At 39.7% G+C, this 22,581-nt stretch overlaps 1 protein-coding gene across 2 annotated transcripts in view; it reads left to right on the top strand.

Annotated features, from left to right (window-relative positions):
* Positions 1–22,581, top strand: part of APLF (aprataxin and PNKP like factor) — a 33,434-nt gene that overhangs the window by 6,461 nt on the left and 4,392 nt on the right. For both annotated transcript variants that reach the window (XM_074150553.1, XM_074150552.1), the window contains exons 4-8: positions 252–430; positions 3,147–3,535; positions 9,359–9,484; positions 11,582–11,628; positions 13,078–13,116. In XM_074150553.1, coding sequence (XP_074006654.1) covers positions 252–430; positions 3,147–3,535; positions 9,359–9,484; positions 11,582–11,628; positions 13,078–13,116 — 780 coding nt within the window. The remainder of the gene's footprint in view (positions 1–251; positions 431–3,146; positions 3,536–9,358; positions 9,485–11,581; positions 11,629–13,077; positions 13,117–22,581) is intronic.

Raw genomic sequence — 22,581 nt, 5'->3', positions numbered from 1 at the left:
TCTTTGCCACATACTTATTGTATTCCTTCAAATTTCCCCCTCAAGCATCTGTTTCATTCTAAAACATACTTTTTACTCCTAAAAGCGGGAAGTGAAAAATATCTTGTTGAAACAGCACATGCACAACTGCTGATTTTTCTCGTGCTTTTTGCCCAGTGTTCTGTTTTGATGTAGCTTTTAAATTTCTCATGTGGTCAGGATTTCACTATAAAAGATGTATTCCAAAACTACCCTTTGATTTTTCTTTTAAGGTGGTAGAATGAAAAAAGGCCAAGGAAGGGGAGAAAGTAATGTGGAATCATTAAAATCAGAAGTAAACATGCAGCAGAAGAAAAGATCAGCTTCTGAAGAAACTACAGAGGATTTTGAAGGTGAAGAGCAAGATCAAGGGAAAAGGAGCTGTCTTTCCATCCACGTCCCTTCATCTCAGGTAATTTTTTGGCTCAGGGCAGAACCATGGTATTTCAAAAAATGAGAATGTAGTTGGCAATGTCACGTTGAAGGTTGTGTTACAACATAACTATGTGTTCTGCTTGTGATTTGTTGTTTTAAGAGTTGTTTTGAAATGCCAGTTCATTGGACAGCTCTATAGCAAGGACCTGGAGGCCTTCACAGACTTGGTTTTCTCTCTTGGATATTCTTGGGATCTGGAATTTAAGCCCCAAATGTTCTAGAGAAATACCAGACTTTCAGCTTTACAGCAAGAGGCTGGAAGACGTGGACCAAAGTACTGGTCCTAGGAGTGACTTGGTGTGTGGTTCCTTTTTCCAAGAACCCTTTGGGGGTAGGTGATGGTATGACACTCATCTAACGTGACGCTGGACTTTGCCCCATCTAGTGCCATTCTAGTTGGTGAAATTTTATGGTCAGAAAATTATGGTATGTGGCTTAGCAACTGCTATGTCTTGAAGAAAGATAGCAGGGAGTGTGCTTATGCCACTATCTCAAAATCCAAGTCCAAAAAAAGGAAAGAAAAGAAGTAATCTGTGGCAGTGAGTGAACAGGCACTTCAGTCCAGCTGGTCAACGTGTCTGTGTGTCTTTAAAGTACAGCTGCATTTATCGGCAGTTAAATCCTTACTGATAGCACCCTGCTAATCATGAACAGAGAATGATCATTATCAAAGACAGAACATATGGTGGTGAGAGCAAAGTGAGGCTTTCACTGACTTTAAGTGAACAACCTGGGAAGGTGTTTCTAATCTCCAGCTTTAGAACTGCCTGGATCTGTTAAAGGACCTGATAAAACACTATTATTTGTTATGCTTCATTGGTTTTGACACTGAAAACAATTAGGGATTGGTTTTGTTTTTTAATTAAATCTTAAGGGTAATCTTAATCATAGTGGTAGTTTTTAATCCCAAAAAGCGTTCCGAGTGGTGAGCTTTGTATTGGCTGGGTACGTTAATACCGGCTGCAGTGCTGTTTTCTCTTTGTCAAATTATAAGGTGAGTGACTACATAATGAATTATTTCATTTTGCAGTTTGTAAGTATGAAAGCTTACTTATTTTCTCCTAATAATTTCATAAATCATTTTTAAGCCTAGTGTAAGAAATTGCCTTCAGAACTTTGCAGAAAAAAATAATGGGTTAATGCAAGCAAATCAGAGAGAGCTCTAAAAGATTGAAATTTTGATATCAAAACCAAAATCATGCTCCTGCTGTCATATTTAAGGCGATTGAGAAAATCTGCTGTTGGGTGGGAAGTAAAAAGAATATTAATTCTTCTAAGTGCCAGCAGCCACCAGATGGCAGTGAGGTCACATACACGTTATAACTAGTGCCAATAGTGCACTTGGCTCTGGTCTCCTTGATTGCAGCCTATTTTTTAACTAATCGTCATAATAAATGTGAAAGTGTTTAGTCTTATTATATACAATATAGGCAATGGATTGGAGCATGTAGTATAGAAGTCACAAGTGGGAGTGGCAAATTAGAGTAATTTAGTTCTCCTTTTGTGAAAGAAGGACTAATTTCCTGAGCTGCAGTTGTTTGCTGAGCCTGATTTTGGGAGTCTCGATAAAAGAGTCATCTTTGTCTCCAAGTTGACTTAGTAAATATGCTGCTCTCAGGGTGATTTGATGTTAATGCTGACTTTGCCCTTTCTTAATCACGTTGCTGCTCAGATGTAATTGTCTCTGGTTTTGGTTAACATTTTGTGAGACTTGCATTGAAAGCAACAAAATCAAATAGGAAACCACCAGCTGATTTTCAAGCTCTGCCAAACACATCCTTGCAAACAAAGTATAAATTTACTGGAGGGGAACCTAGATAATGAACAGTAGAGAGCAGAGACCTTCAGGTAGTTCTGTAGTGTATCAAAGTACTTCAGTCTTCAGTATAGATATGATTCCAGGTGACGTCTTGGTTGTCGGGACAATGTTGCTGTCTTGGTTATGTATCTCGTTCTTTTTCTGAAGCACACATCTCTTATTTTAAGTGTATGTATGTTCCAAAATTTAAAACGCAGTGTTTGTCAAAAGTGATATCGTTGCCTGATGGTATCTACTGACAAACTCTACTATGATTTAGAGTTACGAGCTGAAGCGTTTAAGATGTATTGGGGTGGGATTAAGCTCAAGGTGTATATCATGAATTCCCATATATAGATAAATATATATATCCCATATACCTTGGTACTTAAGGGGGTAAAATTGATCTTTATATAGGAATGTACGTTCTTCTAGAGTCTGTTCTACACATATCTATACATGTATCTTCACGTGTATAACCCCTATTCATTTTTCAGGAGCAGTACGTTTAATTGAAAGTTAATTTAAGCTAAAGTCTTTGGACTATGAAGAAACTGAGGTGGTGAGAGAGGAGCTTGTCTGTGTTGGGAGGGAAGTGAAGCTGAGGACAGAAGCTCTAGCATAAGTTTTTCTTTAAATTGTGTGTGTGTCTGTGTTCTTGGGCATTTTATTCAGCAGCTGCATGTTGCAGCTAACTTCAGTTTGGAAAGTGGAGTAGAAGGTTTTAAAAGCTGGACCAGATGATCTGTTGAGGTCCCTTACAACCTGGGCTGTTCTATGATTCTCTGATTTTTGAAAACTGGAATGATGAGATGAGGCAGAGTTTGACCTTAAAGCTTTTAATTCTGAAGAGTGTAAATTTTCAGGTCCTTCAAAATGTAACCTTATTCCACAGAATACATCTGGATTTCCCCTTGAGAGTACCATGAGAAACATGGAAGGAAATGGCAAGACTGGAACAAAAAAACCTGGAAGTTCTCTGGAAAAAAATGATAGGCAGCTGCATAGTAAATGTTCTAAAAGAATAGGTCAGTTCTCCAGTAAAACAAATGTAATTGAGGAAACAGAAAACAAAGAGCAGATTACTGGTTCTACAAGTCAACAAGCTCACTGGGGCAGGACTTCCCAAAATTTTGGTGCCCAGGAAGGGATTCTTGAGCCTGATGCAAATCTGGATTGCGAGACTGAGATTTCTGATTCAACCAGAAGTGCAGATGCTTCAGAAAGCTCCAAACAGATCAAGCGTAAGAGGACACCTTGCATGTATGGAACAGGCTGTTACAGGTAAAGCAAAATTAAAACTAGCTTAAGATAGCTTATTATTAAGAATTAATGTATTAGCTATGGAAGAGAAAACAGTAAAGTTGTTACGAGCTTTGATTTGAAAAAAATCTTTTGGTAAGCAGGGGACTGATGAGAAACAAGTGGCATAACAGGAATTTTAAAAGTATAAAAGGAGGAGCCAGGATGTCTTGCTAACTGCTAATATAACCCAAACAAGGGATGAAGCACTCCAGCAAATTAAGAGATGAAGTGTTGTAGGAAATAAGAAACAAAAGTCCATTTTAAAAAGAAAAGAAATTAAAAAACCCTGTGTGTACAGTACTTGTACCAGCAGGGAGAAGAGGTGTAAATGGTTGAAATGTACAACATAGACCCTGTAGACTTGTTTTATTAGCAGATGAAACTTTAATGAAAGATGATTGTATTTATTGAAGTTATTGCATGCTTTGTGATCTGAATATTTGAAATACTTAGTATTTGTCATCCCTGAATGATCAAGAAGTACTTTCATTATAAATTGGACAGTCTGCCTGTTGGTTTTTTTTTTTGGTGATGCTCTCAGTCCCTCCCTAAAACCCAGAACAAGGCATACTTACAAGCTCCGTGTTAACCCTTGTCTGGTCAGTGTCTTTGGTAATACTTCAAGTGAAGAACAAACTTTTTTTTTTTTTTTCCTTTTTTCTCCTACTCATATCCTCTCACTTCACGGTGAAAGATCTGTGGTACAAATGTTACGTGCGATACAAATGTTCCAGCAAAGTTCCAAAATGCCAGTGCTGAGTGCCATCTTATTTTTATCCCCCAAGGGGCATGAACAATAGGAAAAACAGTGAGGTTATTTAGAAAACAAACAAGCACAAGCAAACGGATTCTTGTTTATGTTCAGTGTGTAAATCAAACATGTAAAGCTGTTATGTTGACAAACACAGTGGTTTTCCAGCTTTCATGTAGCTTTTTTTCACATATCTCAAATTTTGCCCTTAATGAATATGGTGAAAACATGTTTTATTAAGGCAGTTTAGCTCATCCAGTAGTACAAACGCAGTCTCTAGTTTGCTACATCTACTTTTAACTTCGTTAAGACAGGTTTTCCCCTGTATGGGGGCTAAGCTAATTTAATGCTCTAACATGCTGAAGGATTCCTAATGTTTAGGAAGGCAAATTTTAGCTACAGTTAATATGGAATAGGAGTCTGTATGTGTACATTTGTTCTTGGGTCTTTATTATAAAACTTTTGGAAGCAATACTTTTGGGAAGTGTTGCTTTTTAAGCAAAAAGAATGCTCTGGAAAAACACATAACAAAACCTTCTGTTGAAGAAGTTTGTAAATATGAAGTATCAAAAACATGAGCTTTGATCTGCCAGAAATGTCATGAGACTAAACAGCAAAAGAAATACGCTTTGTAGTCTGTCTTAGTATTTGCTTTTAATACAAGACCACCAACTAGTTTTTCTGCATCAATGGGATAGCTATGTTAGATTAAAGCAAGTCATTGCAGTTACTCATATTTTTAACAGACCATGTATGTAAGTGTGATGTGAATGGGTGCTTTGAAGGAACACGTTGATAATGTTTTCAGTTTTTCATTGTGTAGTGTTTTCCTTGAGCAAAAACTAGTTTTTAGAGTTGCTAAGGAAGAGGAGCTGCTTTGAGTGCTTTTTTTTTTTTAGTACAATGGGTTGGGTTTCCCTTTCCTTCATTACTTTATCCTTACGAAAGGTGTCTTCCAACAAGATATGCTGTAGGAGTCTAAAGTGAGTACTGCTTTGGTAACTGGAACATTTCCTTAAAGTTTTTTCTAGGTGAGGTTTCTTATTCATAAAATGTAATTTACCAAATAACTAAATGCTCTTGAGAGTTCTAGTCTTCGTTTTGTAAGCTCTTATTAAGAGCTTGTCTTCTGGATATGACTTTGGCACCTTTGATGGATGCCTTGTAAAACAGTACAAGTTGAAAAGATTAAATGCTAGTTCTGTTAATTTTAGTAGATTTCTCTAACACGTATCTTAAACATTTAGGAAATAATTTTGTAACCCGTAGTTCAGTTTCTTGATTTATGAATTTGAAAACACTGCTTTTGAAAGAACCAAGCTTGATGCACACCTTTCGCTCCAGGGATTCTTCTTGTCATTGCCTTTCAGTGTCAGATTCTCTTTCTGAGGTAGCCTGAAGCTTTACCAAATTGGAAGAAACTGCTGTTACCACCAGGAGGCAAAGTGCTCTGTGTATGTTATATCTGACTGTATTTGTTGTCAAGGGACTTACTCTTTGAATCCTGTCTTGTGTTCATTTTCTTGTCTGCTGCTTGTTATTCTGAACTTAGAAGAACAGGGAATGAAAAATAAAAATAAATCCAAACCCAAGTAGACCTGAACTCTCATCTCTATAACCCACAATTTTTGTCCACGTTGGGCGTGTGTAGATCTTCCGGTAGCTGTCAAAGCAGGGCACACTCAACCAGCCTTTGGAGTTGTGTGTGCATTCTTTAAAATAGTTTGCTCTTTGTTTGATTATGAAAATGAGTATTTTTTCTTTCTCCTTAAGCTTGTAAATCTGGTGGCTGAAGACCTGCATCTTTTCTGAGTCCTGTCTTATCAGACTTACAACTTAGAAACGTCTGAAGTGTAGTTGTGGCGTAACTTCAAGCTTGAATTCTGTGGCTTTATAACTACTGCTGACAATTCATTACATCTTCACTACTAGTTTCTTTAGTAGCTGAGAAAATGAGCCCTTGAAATGGCCGGGGTTTTCTGCGTGTGATTATGGAGAGCCAGGGATTCTGACCTAATCAGTTAAACTTGCATTAGAAAAAGCTTTTAAGTTGGTTTTGGTAGCTGCACAGATAAAATACTGTCTTAAATATTTCACTGAACAATACTCAACTTCTGCTTGAGTCAACTGCACCGATTCTGAAGAACTTTATCAGTTTTATCTGCATAATTTTTTTTTTGTGTTATTTTCTGCATCATTAAGCGTGAATACACAAACTCAGAGCTTCTGTGAAAATAAAGTTACAGTAACTGTGTGAGTATATTTATGAGAAGACAAATCTCCCATAAAACTTTATTCTTAAAATAGGTTTTTAATTGGCTGGTTTTTGTGTGAGTAAAGCTTAAAGATTTTGTTTTGATGAAATAAATAACATATTCCTGTGCAGTGAGGTTTTGTTGTGAAACTAATTAACTTTGGAGTGCCACTTGTAGTGTGATAGATACCGTGCTCTTGCAACTCAAATCTTTTGGGTCTAAAAAAAACAAAGCAAAACCCAAAAAACCTCAGACAAACCAAACCCTTAATAAAAGAAGCTTCAGATTTTTGCGAGAAGGGAAAATGTTTGCTTAATAGAAGCTATGCATTTCTCTGCTTCTATTTATTTTGCTGGATGTCATTGCACAACATGTAGAAGTGGGATACGTACAAATTTTCCAGGTAAAGGAAAGATAAAATGTATTTCTGTCGGTCATGAGCATCTGAAGTAGGACATCTTTAAGATGCTTCACAGGAAATGTATAATTTGAGGAGGATAGTTCACTGGCCCGAAGAATCCCGAAGCCTTGTGGTAGGGAGCGTACATTAAGACTCCTTTGTTTCTTTTCCCGCTTCCTCCCATACTACTTTCTTTTTCTTTTTTCTGCTTCCCTGCGCCCCCCCCCCTCCTCCAATGAGGGCTGTTTGGTGTTGTCCAAGCAGGTTTCAAAGTAAATTTTTGAAAGGAAATGGATATCTTCTAAAATACAATAGGTTAGCTAAATTACAGCCATTAGGCCTTCTTTCCTCGGTGACTGTGATGCTACGTGTATCTTATTGTAGGAAGAAATATAAAAATGATTTCACAGAACATTAGTTGCTTCTGTATCCCTTTGAGAAGATGAATTGTGTTCTAATGACTCAAAATTCTTGCTTATATTGCTAATAAGCTAGCTTCATGCGTTTAGAAAACAAAGCAGCATCTGAAATGACTTGGTTTCATCCCATTTATTTTTAAATGGGAAAATAAGTAGGCAGCCAGCCTGAACTCAATGTAAGTGACGTTTTCTGAGAGCTTGTGGTGGAGTAAATGACTGGTAAATGCAATTTTGCAATAATACCTAGTGAAACAATTTATTTGCCCTACAATTAGCAGAAATTAATAGAAAAGACCAGGACAAGAAGTTTGTCACCTATGTAAATAGATCCAAGGAATACTGGGTCTTTGCTAAGTAGCTCATTGAAGACTTTATCTGTAGCTCGCTTGTGGAGCTTCCTGAGTAAAAGATACCAGGCAAATGGAGATTTGAAGTATTAATACTAAATATCTAATAATTTTTGAATCTCTCAAAGGAGGCCTGAATGGCTTGTAGAGCTCACAGTGCTTAAGTAATCATTTTGCAAAAGCTGTAAGAGAAGCTTTTTTTTTCTTACGGTAGTAGGTGAAATGCTGAAATAAATATTGGGTGTTCCCTATAAAGTTCATAAAGGGTATTTGTGAATCTAAAGGAGAGAATACCTGTGATCAATGAGGAAGCTGTTGTGTTTCTGGCTTTGTGTTTCTAAATACAGCTCTAACAAGTGTAAATAAAAGCAGTAATTGCTCTGTAGTTTGGAGTTGTCATTCCTCTTGCTTGAGGCAAACAGTTCACTTCTATAATTTGCACAAACACATTGAAGATTATGTACTCTGGGAATTAGTGTGGTAAATCACTGAAGTATTTTGTGGATGTATTTTGGAAAGTATTAAAATATCTCACATTCCATGCTTTTAAATATTATGCATGGAAAAAAGTGTCTTGAAATCATAGGGAAAAAGTAGATTTGCTTTTGCTACCAGTATGTTCACTCTGACATAATTTTTGTAGTATGTTTTGATCTGCCAATCGCATTTCTCCTGAAGTCAACCTGTTTTTCTGTGTTCTTTTTAACATCGCTTACAGAAGTTTTGTAACGCAAACTCTTCTCTGAGTAGTATTGTTATAGCTGTCTTGTCTTGTATGGTGTGTATCCAAACCTACTGCCTAGAAGCAGTAGAAATGTTCTTTCAGTGATGCGTATGTTTGTGTTCACTACTTGCTCACCTTGGATTCAACTGTGGAAGTGTTGTAGAGCAAAAAGTCGTGGATGCTGGTAATGTGCTCTCATCGCTGGCGCTGCTGTGAGTCAACTACATGCAGAACTGTTACGTCTTATGGTACAACTTCATGTCATCGTTGCAATTCCATATTTCAAATCAAATGTCGTGGCAGCCAACCAAACTCGACAGCTTAGTCAACGTAACTAAGTCCAATAGACTGCTCCACCTGGAATAATACGCTGGCATTTGAAGTATCGAAGTGAGCAGCAGCTAGCATACTGACCAGAAATAACAGTTGAGACAGGTTGCCCGAAGCTAGTATGCGATAACCCGAGGTTGCGGGAAGTCTTTAGTACTGCAGTTGTTCAGCTGCCATGTGTTGGCCTTTCCAACTCGTGCTAAGACTTGAAGTAGAAGTTTCTGTCGCACTTCAGTACTCCAGACGGAGTCGTACCTGAGCAAGTTGTCCACCGAGTAAGATTCATGCTGTAAGACTACATCAGTAGATTGTATACGTGTTGGAGGTCTGAAATTTAAAGCTGATGGCAAATAGGAAAATTCCTGTTTTAACCTCCTTTGCAGCCTGCGCAGACAAAGCTTTTCTTCTGTTATCATGAAGTAGGTCTATCATTCTGCATGAAGTTAAACATTAAAAGCTCTTTTTTATGTAACCACAGAAAAACGAGTTGTCACTGATTAAGTAACACCTTTCTTATCTCCACTTCTCGTGTTTAAATGGAACAGTCAGTTTTCGATATATATTTGTCTTTTGCAGGAAGAATCCCATTCACTTTCAGCAGTTCAGTCACCCCAATGACGATGACTATCATGAAACGGAGATCATAACTCAGGATAACAATGATAACCGGCCTGAATGTCCATATGGAACGGCTTGTTACAGGTAGAAACATTGTACAAAATGGCTTTTCTTGTGCAGAAACTATTTTAATCAGTATTCGGCTTGTTAGAAAGCATAATTTAGGTAACAGCAATAAAATCCAGTTTATGGACTTCAGTTTCTTTTAGGCACTGTTGATTTTCTTCAACAGATTGTTTTACTCCATTTTGTTTCTCAGTGTCTAGCTTTTACATTTCTATTTAGCGGAGTTTAATGACTGCTCTGTAATTGACACAATGGACAAAAGGATGTATTTTGAGGCAATACCACTTCTGTGGGGGCGTATTGAAACTAACAGCTGCCCTTAGTAGAGGTTTGCCTGAGCAGAAACATTTTCTCCTCTCTCTCCCAGAAAGTGTGATGATCCTCAAGAGCATGTTCTCTAAGAAATGTAACAAAATGAGGGTGGCTTTTAAGACAGCGCCATCTTATATTCAGCTCATGCAGAAAAAATGCTTCTCTTCTGAAAAACATAAAATTGAGAAATCGGTAACGAAGTTGCCAATGTACTTTTCAGGAGTACAATGGATACTTTATTCAAAACCAAAACCATCTCTCCTTCCAGATTACACAATCTCTGTACTGTATTAGTTGGTTATTTCTTAATCTGTGTTTCATTTTGGGGGGGGTAGAGGAAAGCAGGCACCATGAAGCAGTGGTAATTCTTTCAACAAAGCAACAGGTGCAATTCTTGTTATTTTTGTTGTCTTTATCTGTTGGCTATTACTAGAAGGGAACATAATTAAATGATCTAAATGCTATGCCTTGAGTTGGGATCAAATGGTCTGCTGCTGACGATAGTAGTAAAACACTGAAATAGGCACTTATTTTTGTTCCAGTACAGTGTATTTAATAGGAAACTGTATTTTCATTTTTTATTCAGATAACTATCACTTCTGTCTCATGCACACATAATGTACTTTGGGATGGCAGTAGCTGTAGAATTATAAATCAGCTTGAAGCCTGTGAATTTGTCTCCAGTTATTTGACAGAAAAATAAGATTTTTCTACTGAGGACTGACTGCATTACTCTGTTCTTTGAAGAATAAGAAAACATAAATAAGCAACTGCTTTTACAAGGCAGTCTTCACAGCAAGGGTATTCTGTAAAATATACGCAAACTTCTGCAGTTGCAGAAAGTCATCTCAAGTGTCAAGCAATGTCACATGGTATGTCATTCTTAAATAGTGGGCTGTAATTGTTGCTTATTTTCAGAAGCAAAAATTAGGACAACTGAACTGGTTTTCTTCCAAAGTTCGAATTTTTAAAAAATTTTCTGCACAAAAGTAAGTCAAGTTGAAACTATTTTAACATGCAGCCCTGAGAAAAGCCTCCTACAACACAGGTTAGCATAATGTAAGTCAGACCAAGTTAAAACATTAGAGCGGCAATGGATAGCTGGGGGAGGAGATCAATCAGTGTGTTAATGACCTGGATCACAGCCTGAATGAAGGGACCACGTACTGCAGATCGAAGAGGAAGCTTACTTAAAATTTTCTTTTGTTGATTTGATGCTGGTTTTTTTTTATAGAAGACACTCAAACTTGTAAACTGAATTTTCATATTGCAGAAGTGACTAATCTCTGAAGAATCCTTCTGTGGCCTCTCCCCAAGATCTTCGAGACAAGCACTTCTTCCAAAATTCTTTAGTTTTTCCAAAGTATTTAATTTGTAGCCTTATGTTTCAGAATATGGAAGCTGTGCCTGGATATCTCAGATCTGTAATGCATTCTGTGTGCATTGTACTTAATGCACCAGAAGTTACATTCTGGTTTCATTTTTAGTGAGAGTAAATACTATATTATGATTATGCTGAACAAATGCATCTTACCATACAACTTTCCAGAGTTTCATCTCTTGCTTTTGATCAGCCATCTATTTTTTTTAATGCTGAAGCAAGAGGAACTCTTATTTAACCTGATTTTTTTCAAGCCTACATTCTATAAGCTGAGAGACTGCAGTAAGGCACTGGTCATAGAATTATATTTTTTTTTTTTAAAAAAAGGAATGGAAATTATCCATAAAATGCCAAGGAGTTCTGGGCTTGTTAAGTGTGGGACAAGGTGGCAAATCAAGCTTTTACTGTTTTCTTCTTTGCAGGAAGAATCCACAGCATAAGCTAGAATATAAGCACAGTGCGCCTCCAGGTAAGCCAAGTTGTTCGATGTAGCTCAAACTTTGTGAGGGTGAAGCTCCCAAACCCAGTAATAGATACCAAAAATTTGGACTAAAATGCTTTCAACTGCTGTAAGTGAAAAACACGTTTGCAGCTTACTTTGTATTGCCCTGCACCCTTGGGTTTCCTAAGCTTGAGGTCTTGCCCTTGTCTGTGACAAGGAAGGCTACTGTGCTTGGCCACTGCAAACTTCCGCTCCCTTTTTCTTATGTTTTTCAACTAAAGTGAGATGACCTGGGTCAGACACAATCGACATAGTTTGTATGCTTTGTATCTCACATGCTGACAAAACTGCTGTGTGGCCAGTGGCTATTTTAATGGGTTTAACGTGTTTTATTGAAAATGAAGCATGGTATAGTGTGATATTACTGGATCTCTGTATTCTACTTCTTCCATTCAGAGCTCGAGCATTACAATGAAAACAGGGAATACATTTAGGTGTTACTGAAGTGTTTCTCAACACATTGAATGGGTACTGCAGTAAATTATTTCTGTAGCTTTTCTCCCATCCCCATAGCAAAATATGTACACAGAAATATTTTATGTTTTAACTGTATAGATTTATATCTTAAGATTTCATACTTACTTTTCATTCTTATTTTTCTTTTGCTAGGAAATCCTCAGGTAACATATGATTTTAAAGTCTTGTGATGCTCTAAAACAAACACTGCAAGCATATGTCACCTTTTTTTATTTTTTTTTAATTTTATTTTAAATTTGGCTTTGGACCAGTGATTTTAATACTGAGAGAACAAAATTTTGTGTGTATGTTCTCTTGAGGTTTGGGGGGAATATAATTAAAACTGAATCTGAGTTTCTATTCTAAAATTTTCTAGTCTTTTATATTCCAGTAACTAGACTTGTTGAAGAACACATGGGAATGTACTGTTTACATTTTGTCTGTTCTTAAAGAATTCAAAGAGATACTTTGCATTTCTTGTGCTTTTTTCTTGATTATTGGACTTGGAGATTTTTTCGACTTGAAATCCCAATGCAATAAACAATACTTCAGAGCACAACAGTTATGGAAATGTAATTATAATGTATTTTACTTTAAAGAATCAGGATTATGACATTATTAAGGAGAAATAGCATTTATGGCAACAATAGTATAAAATATTTAACTGTTTTGAAGTACTCTAATTTCCTACCTAAAACATCCAACCAGTATTGGTGACGTTTGTCTGCAGATGGCATGGTTCATAATAGTAAGAACAGTTCATCTGGGTGTTCTCTCAAGAATTGTTCAATACGAAAAAAAAGAGGGTTTTTTGGGGGGAGCAGATTTGGTTTTGTACTTGTAACTACAGCAGAACCATTGCACCATTTATTTTAATAGGTCTCCTATTGTAGCAACCTCTATGAATTACCCTTCTGCTATGTTGTACTCTGTCCTGACTAACAACGTTCCTTTCTTTAGTAACTCAAAGAGGAACCCGACAACGAACTTCCAAAAACGGTGAGCATGTTCTACTGTTATGAATGGGCACATCAGCATGGGATGCAACTGATCTGCTTTGGTTTTGGGGCATTTAATAATGTTGGAGATGCTTGATAATACTTACCTGAGGAGAAAGTAGTCGCTATTTTAGTAAAACCCTGTTTGCTTTATCACAAGTAATAGTGCTGAGATTGGATTTGTGTAAGGCTTTCCTGGGCTGGCATACCTGTACTTCCCTGGAAGCAGACAAGAAAGCAAGCATATATTTTAAGGAGGGACACATGTGGCTAAATCGATTCATCCTTCCTTGCACAGGGGTCATAGTAGAATGAAAGGAATCCAATATTTCATCCACAGCTAGTTGAGGTTGCCCTGTAAAGATTGATTGCTCTTGAAACACTGATGTATTCCTTCTGCATTGCATTGACCTTTAAATAACTTTCAAGTGCTATCTGTGCGTGTGCTGATGAGTTTTTCTAATACTTTCTATGAGGTATTGATGTTTCAGGTAAGATACTAGCTTATTAGGACTACAGTGTAGAGAAAGGTTAATGCCTTTGAGTTGGGGGCAGCTTTCACTTTAAGCCACATATTTATCCTTCTTAGTTTAATTTCTAGTCGTCAGTGAGGATTACGTAGTAGCACAGGGAAGCTGTAGTCTCTCTTGATAGTAGAAATTGTAATAGTCTCTATGAATACCCTCCATTTACCAGTGTTACACCCAGCTTGCTTTGCTGCTGCCAACAATGTTATCTTACACGTTGCAGGTGCATAGGCTCCAGTTTTAAATATCCTTTAGGTCTGTTTCCAGGCTTCTTTTGCGTCTCAGCTTCCATGTGTGAAGCTGCCTATTATTTCTAAAATAATTTAAAAGTGACCTTTAAAGAGACGTCTGAAAATCTGATGATATGCTGTCTTCACTTTCACTGGCCTGAGCAAAGCATGAGGATGTGGAACTGCTGCATCTCAAGTGAAAGCGGGAACTGGCTTGTCTTTCTTGAGATCACCAAGATGATCTCCTACAGAAATCCTCAAAATAGAGAGGTCTACTTTCTAGAGAAAAGAAGTAAAAAGTGCAAATAGGTATAGTTGGTGTTCTAGGCAAAGTGTTTTGGCCTCCATTTCTGTTGTGGGTGGATGCAAGAGGTTGCTTTTATACTTTCTGCTGAGAAATGTCTTTCCCATCCCATTTCCTTGTCATGTATGTGTGCACTTTGGCTATCACTGAATGCTGGATATGGTTGTATCTGTGCACTAGCGTGTTCTGAGGCATATTTCTTACCTCTCTTGTTTTGCCGCATCCCACGATGCAAGTACCAGCCCCATCCTGGTCACTGCTCCCTTGTCGAAATGAGTATTACAGTGTGGTGAGAGTTGTTAGCAGCATTGTAAGAACAGTGAGGCGTTAAGATTTTATCATGAAGCAAGCTGAATTGTGTGCCTATCTGAAGTCCTCCTTACTCTACGTCTAAATCTTGAAGATTTTAAACCATAGCTGTGCTGTCATAAGAATACCTTCCTTACCCGAGTGGTAGATCCTGTGTGTACAGCTCATGGCATGAGGTCAGCCAAGCCTGACTACGGGTGGAAAAGTGCTTTTCTTGTAAACATATAACTTTAACACAGAAGTGAAATTCAGCGTATCAATTTCAACTCCTCTTACTAAGAAAGAACCAGGGAAGAATTGATATTCCGTGCACAGGAAAAAGAAGGGAATTCATTAATTAAGGTGCTGTTCATATTTGCTGATTTGTTTTATTTCTTTTTTGTTTGTTTTTTGGGGGTTTTTGGGTTTTTTTTTTTGTTGTTTTTTTTCCCAATGTCTTGTTGACAGGCTTGCTTAGCTCTCTTGAGGGCAAAGCTTGTAAAAGGTTGGGCTCAGCAAGCTCAGGTCTGAGGCAGCGGTACTGAGCCGTGCAGGGTCAGTCACACAGTCCATCAGGGCTCCATTAACCTTTATTTCCTGCCGTTTGGCACAACTGTACTGTTAAGCACGGCAGGATTAATTTCCAGACAAGTGTATTTAAACTCCACCAGCCAAGACAAGATGGGTGCTATCTACACGACATTTGATGTGTTTAGTTTTTCACATTTGTAGTCTAATTGCTACCGGAGGGATTGCAGATTGCTTGTAGAGAATGAGGTCTATGTTCTCAGAAATAATCTAAGGCTAATTGCTGGGGGAATATTTGTAAGGGAGGAAGATTATAAAAAAAAAAAAAAAAAAAAAAAAGTTAGAGTTATGCTGTCATTAAATTGTCACTACTGAACAACCTCACTATGTTGTTGCTACCCAAGATGCTACCTGCTGTGGCTATGGACTATGCAGGATTCTCCTACATGCTTCTTTGTAGGTTTTCTGGGCAGCTAATCAGCTCACTTCCAAATATAACTCTTTGAAAAAGGTGATCAGCCTGGACAGCAATCTTTTTCTCCCCATGTGGAGCAGATGCTTTCAGAGAAAGTTTCAAGGTCATCTTTATAAATACATTACTAGGGAAAAGGCAGGATTGTGCTTAATGAGCAGCTTTAGGGGCTGCGGGGCTGAGTTAAACTGTAGCAGAAAGTGGTGGAGTGGGAAGACGTGGAAGGAAGTGCATCCTTCAGTGCTGAAATCTAAAAGCGTTGATGTACGGGGAGGAAAACCATAGTATGCTCCTTGTACATTTGTAGGAAAAATATGGAAGTAATCGGTATTTTGCCAGAATTCCTACTTCGGTTGTAAAATACCACCCACAGAGCTGTGAAAGTGGAGAAGAGCTTTTCTTTGCTAAGGAGGTCTTGGGCTTGTTACTCTAATAAGCTTATTCAGAGAAGAGGGATTTTATTCTTGTATTTAGCCTTTTTGTTTTGAATTCTCCCCTCCAAGACATAATTCATTGTGCAGGACCATAGTCTGTGATTCTTACAAGAGATTCTGCTGGTATGGGTAAACATGGGCGTGATCGATTTCCTCTGAAGTCTGGTAAACAATAAACTAGCAAGCTTCAGAATAGTGGATTACAGCTGAAATTCACTGTTGGCATTTTCAGGTTTTTTTGCTAGGGGGTGCACAGTCGATCCTTCAGAGAATACAGATTGCTGGCCATAGGATATTTCTCAGTTATATTATTGGCTGTGTCACATGTGGCTGAGGAGGTCATTCAGTGCTTCTGTAGCACAATTCACCCATAAAATTATGTATTGTTGAATAACTTGCCTAATGCTGTAATGCTTTTGAAAACCTTGGCAGAGAGTTGCTATAGAGTGCAAAATCTTAATCAGACCATAAGATAATTCTGGAATAGTAACGTTCCCTCTGGTAGAAGAATGTAACTGATAGAAGATGTGATCTGACTACATAAGGTATTGGGTGTTCTCGTTAGTTCACCACACGCATAGCTTGAGTGCCTGGAGCTCTGACCTGAGGCTGCAAAAATTTGCTAAGAAGTGCTTCTGGTTAATATAAACGATGATTTGGACTGGGATCTGTAGCTGAGAAAAAAAATACATGTTGATAGTTTCATATGAAAGATGGTAAGAAGTGCTCAACAGATAAATGGTCTGTATGAGATCATTGGCAGGTTATCTCTAGATGAAATAAGAATGCAGAAATTGGAGGCTTTGAAGAAGAGGGACGAGTATGGTTTTACTCAGAGGTATGACTTAAGGGCAGAACACTTGATGGGAATATTAACAGACTGTGGCTAGCTAGGAATTGTGGACATGTAAGAAAAAGGGAGGTAGTGCAGGCTTGTAGCACATCTGCTGAAATCATGAAGCAGTGGAAATAAAGTTTTTAAAGGTTCACAGCTACCAATAAAGAAAAGGAGCAGACAATGCTGCCATTGCAGCAGCTTTTTGTAGACTCTACCAAGTCAGATAGATAAGCCTTTTTCAAATAGCAGATTTATCCTTCCCCTGGGACTTGGTTTAAATGTGCCAACATAGTCAAACAATTAATACTGCAAAACAAGCTGTCTACAAAAGTTTAGGAACATGCTGTGAACAGCATCCATTTCTTGTAAACAGAGATTTCTGAGTCTTTGATTCCTGATGATACAGAGTATTGTGAAATACCATGAAGGCAGAAGGCAGTTTGATCACAAAATGTAAGTTGTGAAGACGATGGATGGAGAACAGATAGGAAAGCAGCGCGATTATTAGAATAGACTGAACTGGGGAAACAGGTAGGCTGCCCTAAGCTCAGGAAAGACGTGTTCGGCCTTTGTTGTTTCCTTAAGTCACGTTCAGAAAGGAAGCACAGACTGTCCAGCGTGGGTCCAAGTTGAGAATGTAGGAGGTGAGTGGAGGCTTCACCTGAAGCTTGGGAAAGAAGTGAATGGAAGTGATATTTAATAGGGGTAGATTTTATCTACCAGTGATACCCCCAAATCCTTTGCAGAGTCACTACTTCCCAGGGCAAAGCCCACCATCCTTTCCATAAGGACATTCTTAGCTTCTAGGTGTTGAATTTTCCAATTGGATATATAAAAGACATTTTGCTTGTCCTCAGCATTAGGTTCCACCCCTTATTCCATACCATTTGCATCATGCTTAAATTACAACTACTATCATCTCTAAAATCTATACATACATACATATATAGATAGATATATGTAAATCACTCAGTTATAATTTATCTCTATATACAAAAGCTTAAGTCCATTTCACAGCAGATCAGGTTCTCGGGGTAGGAAAGACAGTGTGAAATTCATTGTGGTTCGTGCCCATGGGTAACATGTCCATCTCAGAGAAGTTTTACTAGACGCCACTTGATCAATCCGGCTAGGTTTCATCCTGAAAAACACTTACAGAACACTGTTAGTATTGTAAACAACTAACATCATACTCGGAATTAAGTATTCTCACCCAGGGTCAAATTCCCTTGAGGTACACATTGAACTTCTCCATTCTTCAGCATCACCCACCAAGTACATCCAGGTCCTTGAGCAAAAACAGTCCCACGAATGGGTTTGCCTTTGCCCGAGGCAGGAAAAACCCATACAGTTTTCCCTAGTATATTCCTTTCATGCACCACAGGGACTTTATCCCCTTCTACAATATGTAAAAGGTCTGATTGAGGAGGACCACCTCGATTGATGGATCCCCTGGTATTAACTAACCAAGTAGCTTGAGCTAAATGCTTGTCCCAATTTTTAAAGGATCCACCACCCATCGCTTTTAGGGTAGTTTTTAACAATCCATTGTATCGTTCAATTTTTCCAGAAGCGGGTGCATGATAGGGAATATGATATATCCACTCAATACCATGTTCTTTTGCCCAGCTACTTATAAGATTGTTTTTGAAATGAGTTCCATTGTCAGATTCAATTCTTTCTGGAGTACCATGTCGCCACAAGACTTGCTTTTCAAGGCCCAGGATGGTATTCCGGGCAGTGGCATGGGGCACAGCATAGGTTTCCAACCATCCGGTGCTTCCTTCCACCATTGTAAGCACGTAACGCTTACCCTGGCGGGTTTGAGGGAGTGTGATATAGTCGATTTGCCAAGCCTCCCCATACTTGTATTTCAACCACCGACCTCCATGCCACAAAGGTTTTAACCTTTTAGCTTGCTTGATTTCGGCGCATGTTTCACAGTCGTGGATAACCTGCGCAATAGCGTCCATGGTTAAATTCACCCCTCGGTCACGAGCCCATTTGTACGTTGCATCTCTTCCTTGATGATCTGAAGTGTCATGGGCCCATCGAGCTAAGAACAATTCACCTTTATGTTCCCAGTCTAAATCTGTCTGGAAAATCTTAGCTGCTCTGTCCACTTGCTGATTGTTTCGATGTTCCTCAGTGGCTCGACTCATAGGTACGTGGGTATCTACATGGCGTACTTTCACGACTAGTTTCTCTAGCCGGTCAGCAATATCTTGCCATAATTCAGCAGCCCAAACGGGTTTACCCTTGCGCTGCCAGTTGCTCTGCTTCCATTGTTTTAACCATCCCCACAGAGCATTTGCCACCATCCATGAGTCTGTATAAAGATAGAGTATTGGCCACTTTTCTCGCTCAGCAATGTCTAGGGCCAGCTGGATAGCTTTTACCTCTGCAAATTGACTTGATTCACCTTCTCCTTCAGTAGCTTCTGCAACTCGTCGTGTAGGACTCCATACAGCAGCTTTCCATCTTCGATGCTTTCCTACAATACGACAAGATCCATCAGTGAACAAAACATACTGTTTCTCATTATCTGAGAGTTCATTATATGGCGGGGCTTCCTCAGCACGTGTTACCACCTCCTCTGGTGGCATTGTGAAATCTCCGCCTTCGGGCCAGTTTGTGATCACTTCTAGAATTCCTGGACGATTTGGATTTCCTATTCGAGCTCGCTGTGTGATTAAGGCAATCCACTTACTCCAGGTAGCATCGGTGGCGTGATGAGTAGAAGGAACTTTACCTTTGAACATCCAACCTAACACTGGCAATCGAGGCGCCAGGAGGAGCTGTACTTCAGTACCAATTACTTCTGAAGCAGCTCTAACTCCTTCATACGCTGCCAAGATTTCTTTCTCAGTTGGAGTATAGTTGGCCTCAGAGCCTTTATAGCCTCGACTCCAAAATCCCAGGGGTCGACCTCGAGTCTCCCCTGGTCCTTTCTGCCATAGGCTCCAGGTAGGGCCATTATCTCCAGCTGCAGTATACAGCACATTTTTAATGTCCTGTCCTCTTCGGACTGGTCCAAGTGCTACTGCATGCACAATCTCCTGTTTAATTTGTTCGAAGGCTTGCCGTTGCTCAGGACCCCACACAAACTCATTTTTCTTTCGAGTCACTTCATAGAGAGGTTTCACAATCTGACTATAACCTGGAATATGCATTCTCCAGAAACCCACAACGCCTAAGAAGGCTTGTGTTTCCTTTTTGTTAGTAGGTGGGGACATAGCTGTTATTTTGTTAGTCACCTCCATTGGGATCTGGCGACGACCATCTTGCCATTTAATTCCCAAGAACTGGATGTTTCGTGCAGGTCCCTTGACCTTACCTCTTTTCACAGCAAAACCTGCTTTCAGAAGAATCTCAATTACTTTCTTACCTTTCTTGAAAACTTCTTTTGCTGTATTACCCCACACAATGATGTCATCAATGTATTGCAGGTGTTCTGGAGCTCCACCCTTCTCCAGTGCAGTCTGGATCAGTCCATGGCAAATAGTAGGGCTGTGTTTCCACCCCTGGGGCAGTCGATTCCAGGTATACTGGACACCCCTCCAGGTGAAAGCAAACTGTGGCCTGCACTCTGCTGCTAAAGGTATAGAGAAAAAGGCATTAGCAATGTCAATTGTAGCATACCACTTGGCTGCCTTCGACTCTAGTTCATATTGCAGTTCTAGCATGTCTGGCACAGCAGCACTCAGTGGTGGTGTGACTTCATTCAGGCCACGATAGTCTACTGTTAGACGCCAGTCACCATCAGACTTGCGCACTGGCCATATCGGGCTGTTAAAGGGTGAGCGAGTCTTGCTGATCACTCCTTGAGTCTCCAGCCGACGAATCAGGTTCTGAATGGGAATCAAAGAATCACGGTTAGTGCGATACTGTCGTCGATGCACCGTGGAAGTAGCAAGTGGTACCTGCTGTTCTTCAACCTTCAGCAATCCTACCACAGAAGGGTCATCTGAAAGGCCAGGTAAGGTAGACAGCTGTGTAACACCCTCAGTCTCTACAGCTGCTATACCAAAAGCCCACCGATACCCTTTCGGGTCTTTGAAATACCCTCTCTTGAGGTAGTCTATGCCAAGGATGCACGGAGCATCTGGGCCAGTCACAATAGGATGCTTTTCCCATTTATTCTTATTCAAGCTCACTTCGGCCTCCAGTACAGTCAGTTCTTGAGATCCTCCTGTCACTCCTGCAATAGTGACTGATTCTGTCCCTCTATGATTCGATGGCATTAGGGTACACTGTGCACCAGTGTCCACCAGGGCTCTATACTTTCGTGGCTCTAATGTGCCAGGCCATCGAATCCACACAGTCCAATAAACTCGGTTATCCCTCTCCTCCTCCTGGCTGGAGGCAGGGCAACCCTAATGCTGAGGACAGCATCTCCAATTGCAAGGTGAGTTCCTGTCTGGACAGGGGCAGTGCATATTCTGAACTGGAGCAGCCATATTCATGTAACCATCCTTTCTTCTGTTTGCTTTACCTTGCAACTCAAGCACTTGTGCCTGCAGGGCTGAAGTAGGTTTTTTATCCCGTCTCCTCATGTCCTCTCCATTATTGCAGAGGCAAAGCCACAGGAAACCTCGGAATGAGTCCTGTTTCCCTTTGGTTGGTCTCATAGGAGGGCGTTTTTTCTTAATGGCTGCAACTCTGCTCTTAACTGCAGCTTGGGTCTGAGCAGGCACCTCAGTCTGAGCTGCAACTTGGATCTGAGCAGGAGCTTGAGCCTGAGCTGCAACTTGAGCCTGAGCTGGAGAAGAGTAAGATTCTCTCCCAATCTCAGCAAGTTTTTCAAGCAGTTTGTGAAAAATTGTGTCGTTTTGCTCAACTATTGCCTTGGTCATTTTCTCTATTGTCTCATTCTGTGTCTTAGCTATATTCTCCATTGTTTCAGTTTGTGTCTTATTCATATTCTCTATGGCCTCAGTCTGTGTTTTATTTTGTTCAGCCATCTTCTCAGTTTGTTCAGCTACTTTCTTAGTCAGGTTTTCTATTGCTGCAACACCGATGGGACGAGAGAGACTATCTTCATACTGTCGCACCCTATCAGCAACCTCATTTACAGTTGGTGTATCAGTATCAGATGCTCCCCAGACCATTGTTGACAAAGTGTGGGAATACACTGATGGTGCACTCTGCACAAACTTTTTCAACAAAGGTCGTTGACATGGCATTTCATCAGGATTTATAGTCACTTGCCAATCACCATAAATCACTTCTCGAATAGCCAGTTCTCTCAGGTATGTAATACCTTTCTCCATGCTGGTCCATTGCCTTGGACGGCTTTGGATATCATCCTTAAAGGGATATCTGCTCTTTACAGCTGATAACAGTCGCCTCCAGAGACTGAGAACCTCTGCCTTATTCCCAATCGCTTTATCAATACCTCCCTCTTTGGCCAGATTTCCCAGCTGGCTGGCTTCTCTACCATCTAAGTCTATGGAATTAGCTCCACTGTCCCAGCATCGGAGCAACCAAGAGAGAAGGGGCTCCCCATCATGACGAGTAAAATCCTTCCTTAGATTTCGCAAATCCTTTAAGGACAAAGAGTTAATAATTACATCTACATCTGAGGCATCATCCTGTATTGAGGCTGGCTGAGAAGGACCCTCTCCCCTATCTGCCTGAGAAGGGGCTGTTGACTGTGTTGTAAGAGGGTGCTTTCCTTTATCTACACCAGACGGACCCTGTCCTGCATCTTCATCAGAAGAACCCTCTCCCGAGCTCTCTAGCTTGGGCATGTCCTTGTCGTAAGGGGCAGGGGACGGAGCCGACCTCTTTTTCTGCTTCCTGGTCACCGGAGCAACTTGTGCCGGTTCTGCTGGCGCTGGGG

This window comes from Numenius arquata, chromosome 7 (genome assembly GCF_964106895.1).
Source record: "Numenius arquata chromosome 7, bNumArq3.hap1.1, whole genome shotgun sequence".
Lineage (NCBI taxonomy): Eukaryota > Metazoa > Chordata > Aves > Charadriiformes > Scolopacidae > Numenius > Numenius arquata.
The sequence above is the reverse complement of the archived record's forward strand: the minus strand, read 5'-3'. Positions and strand labels throughout refer to the sequence as shown.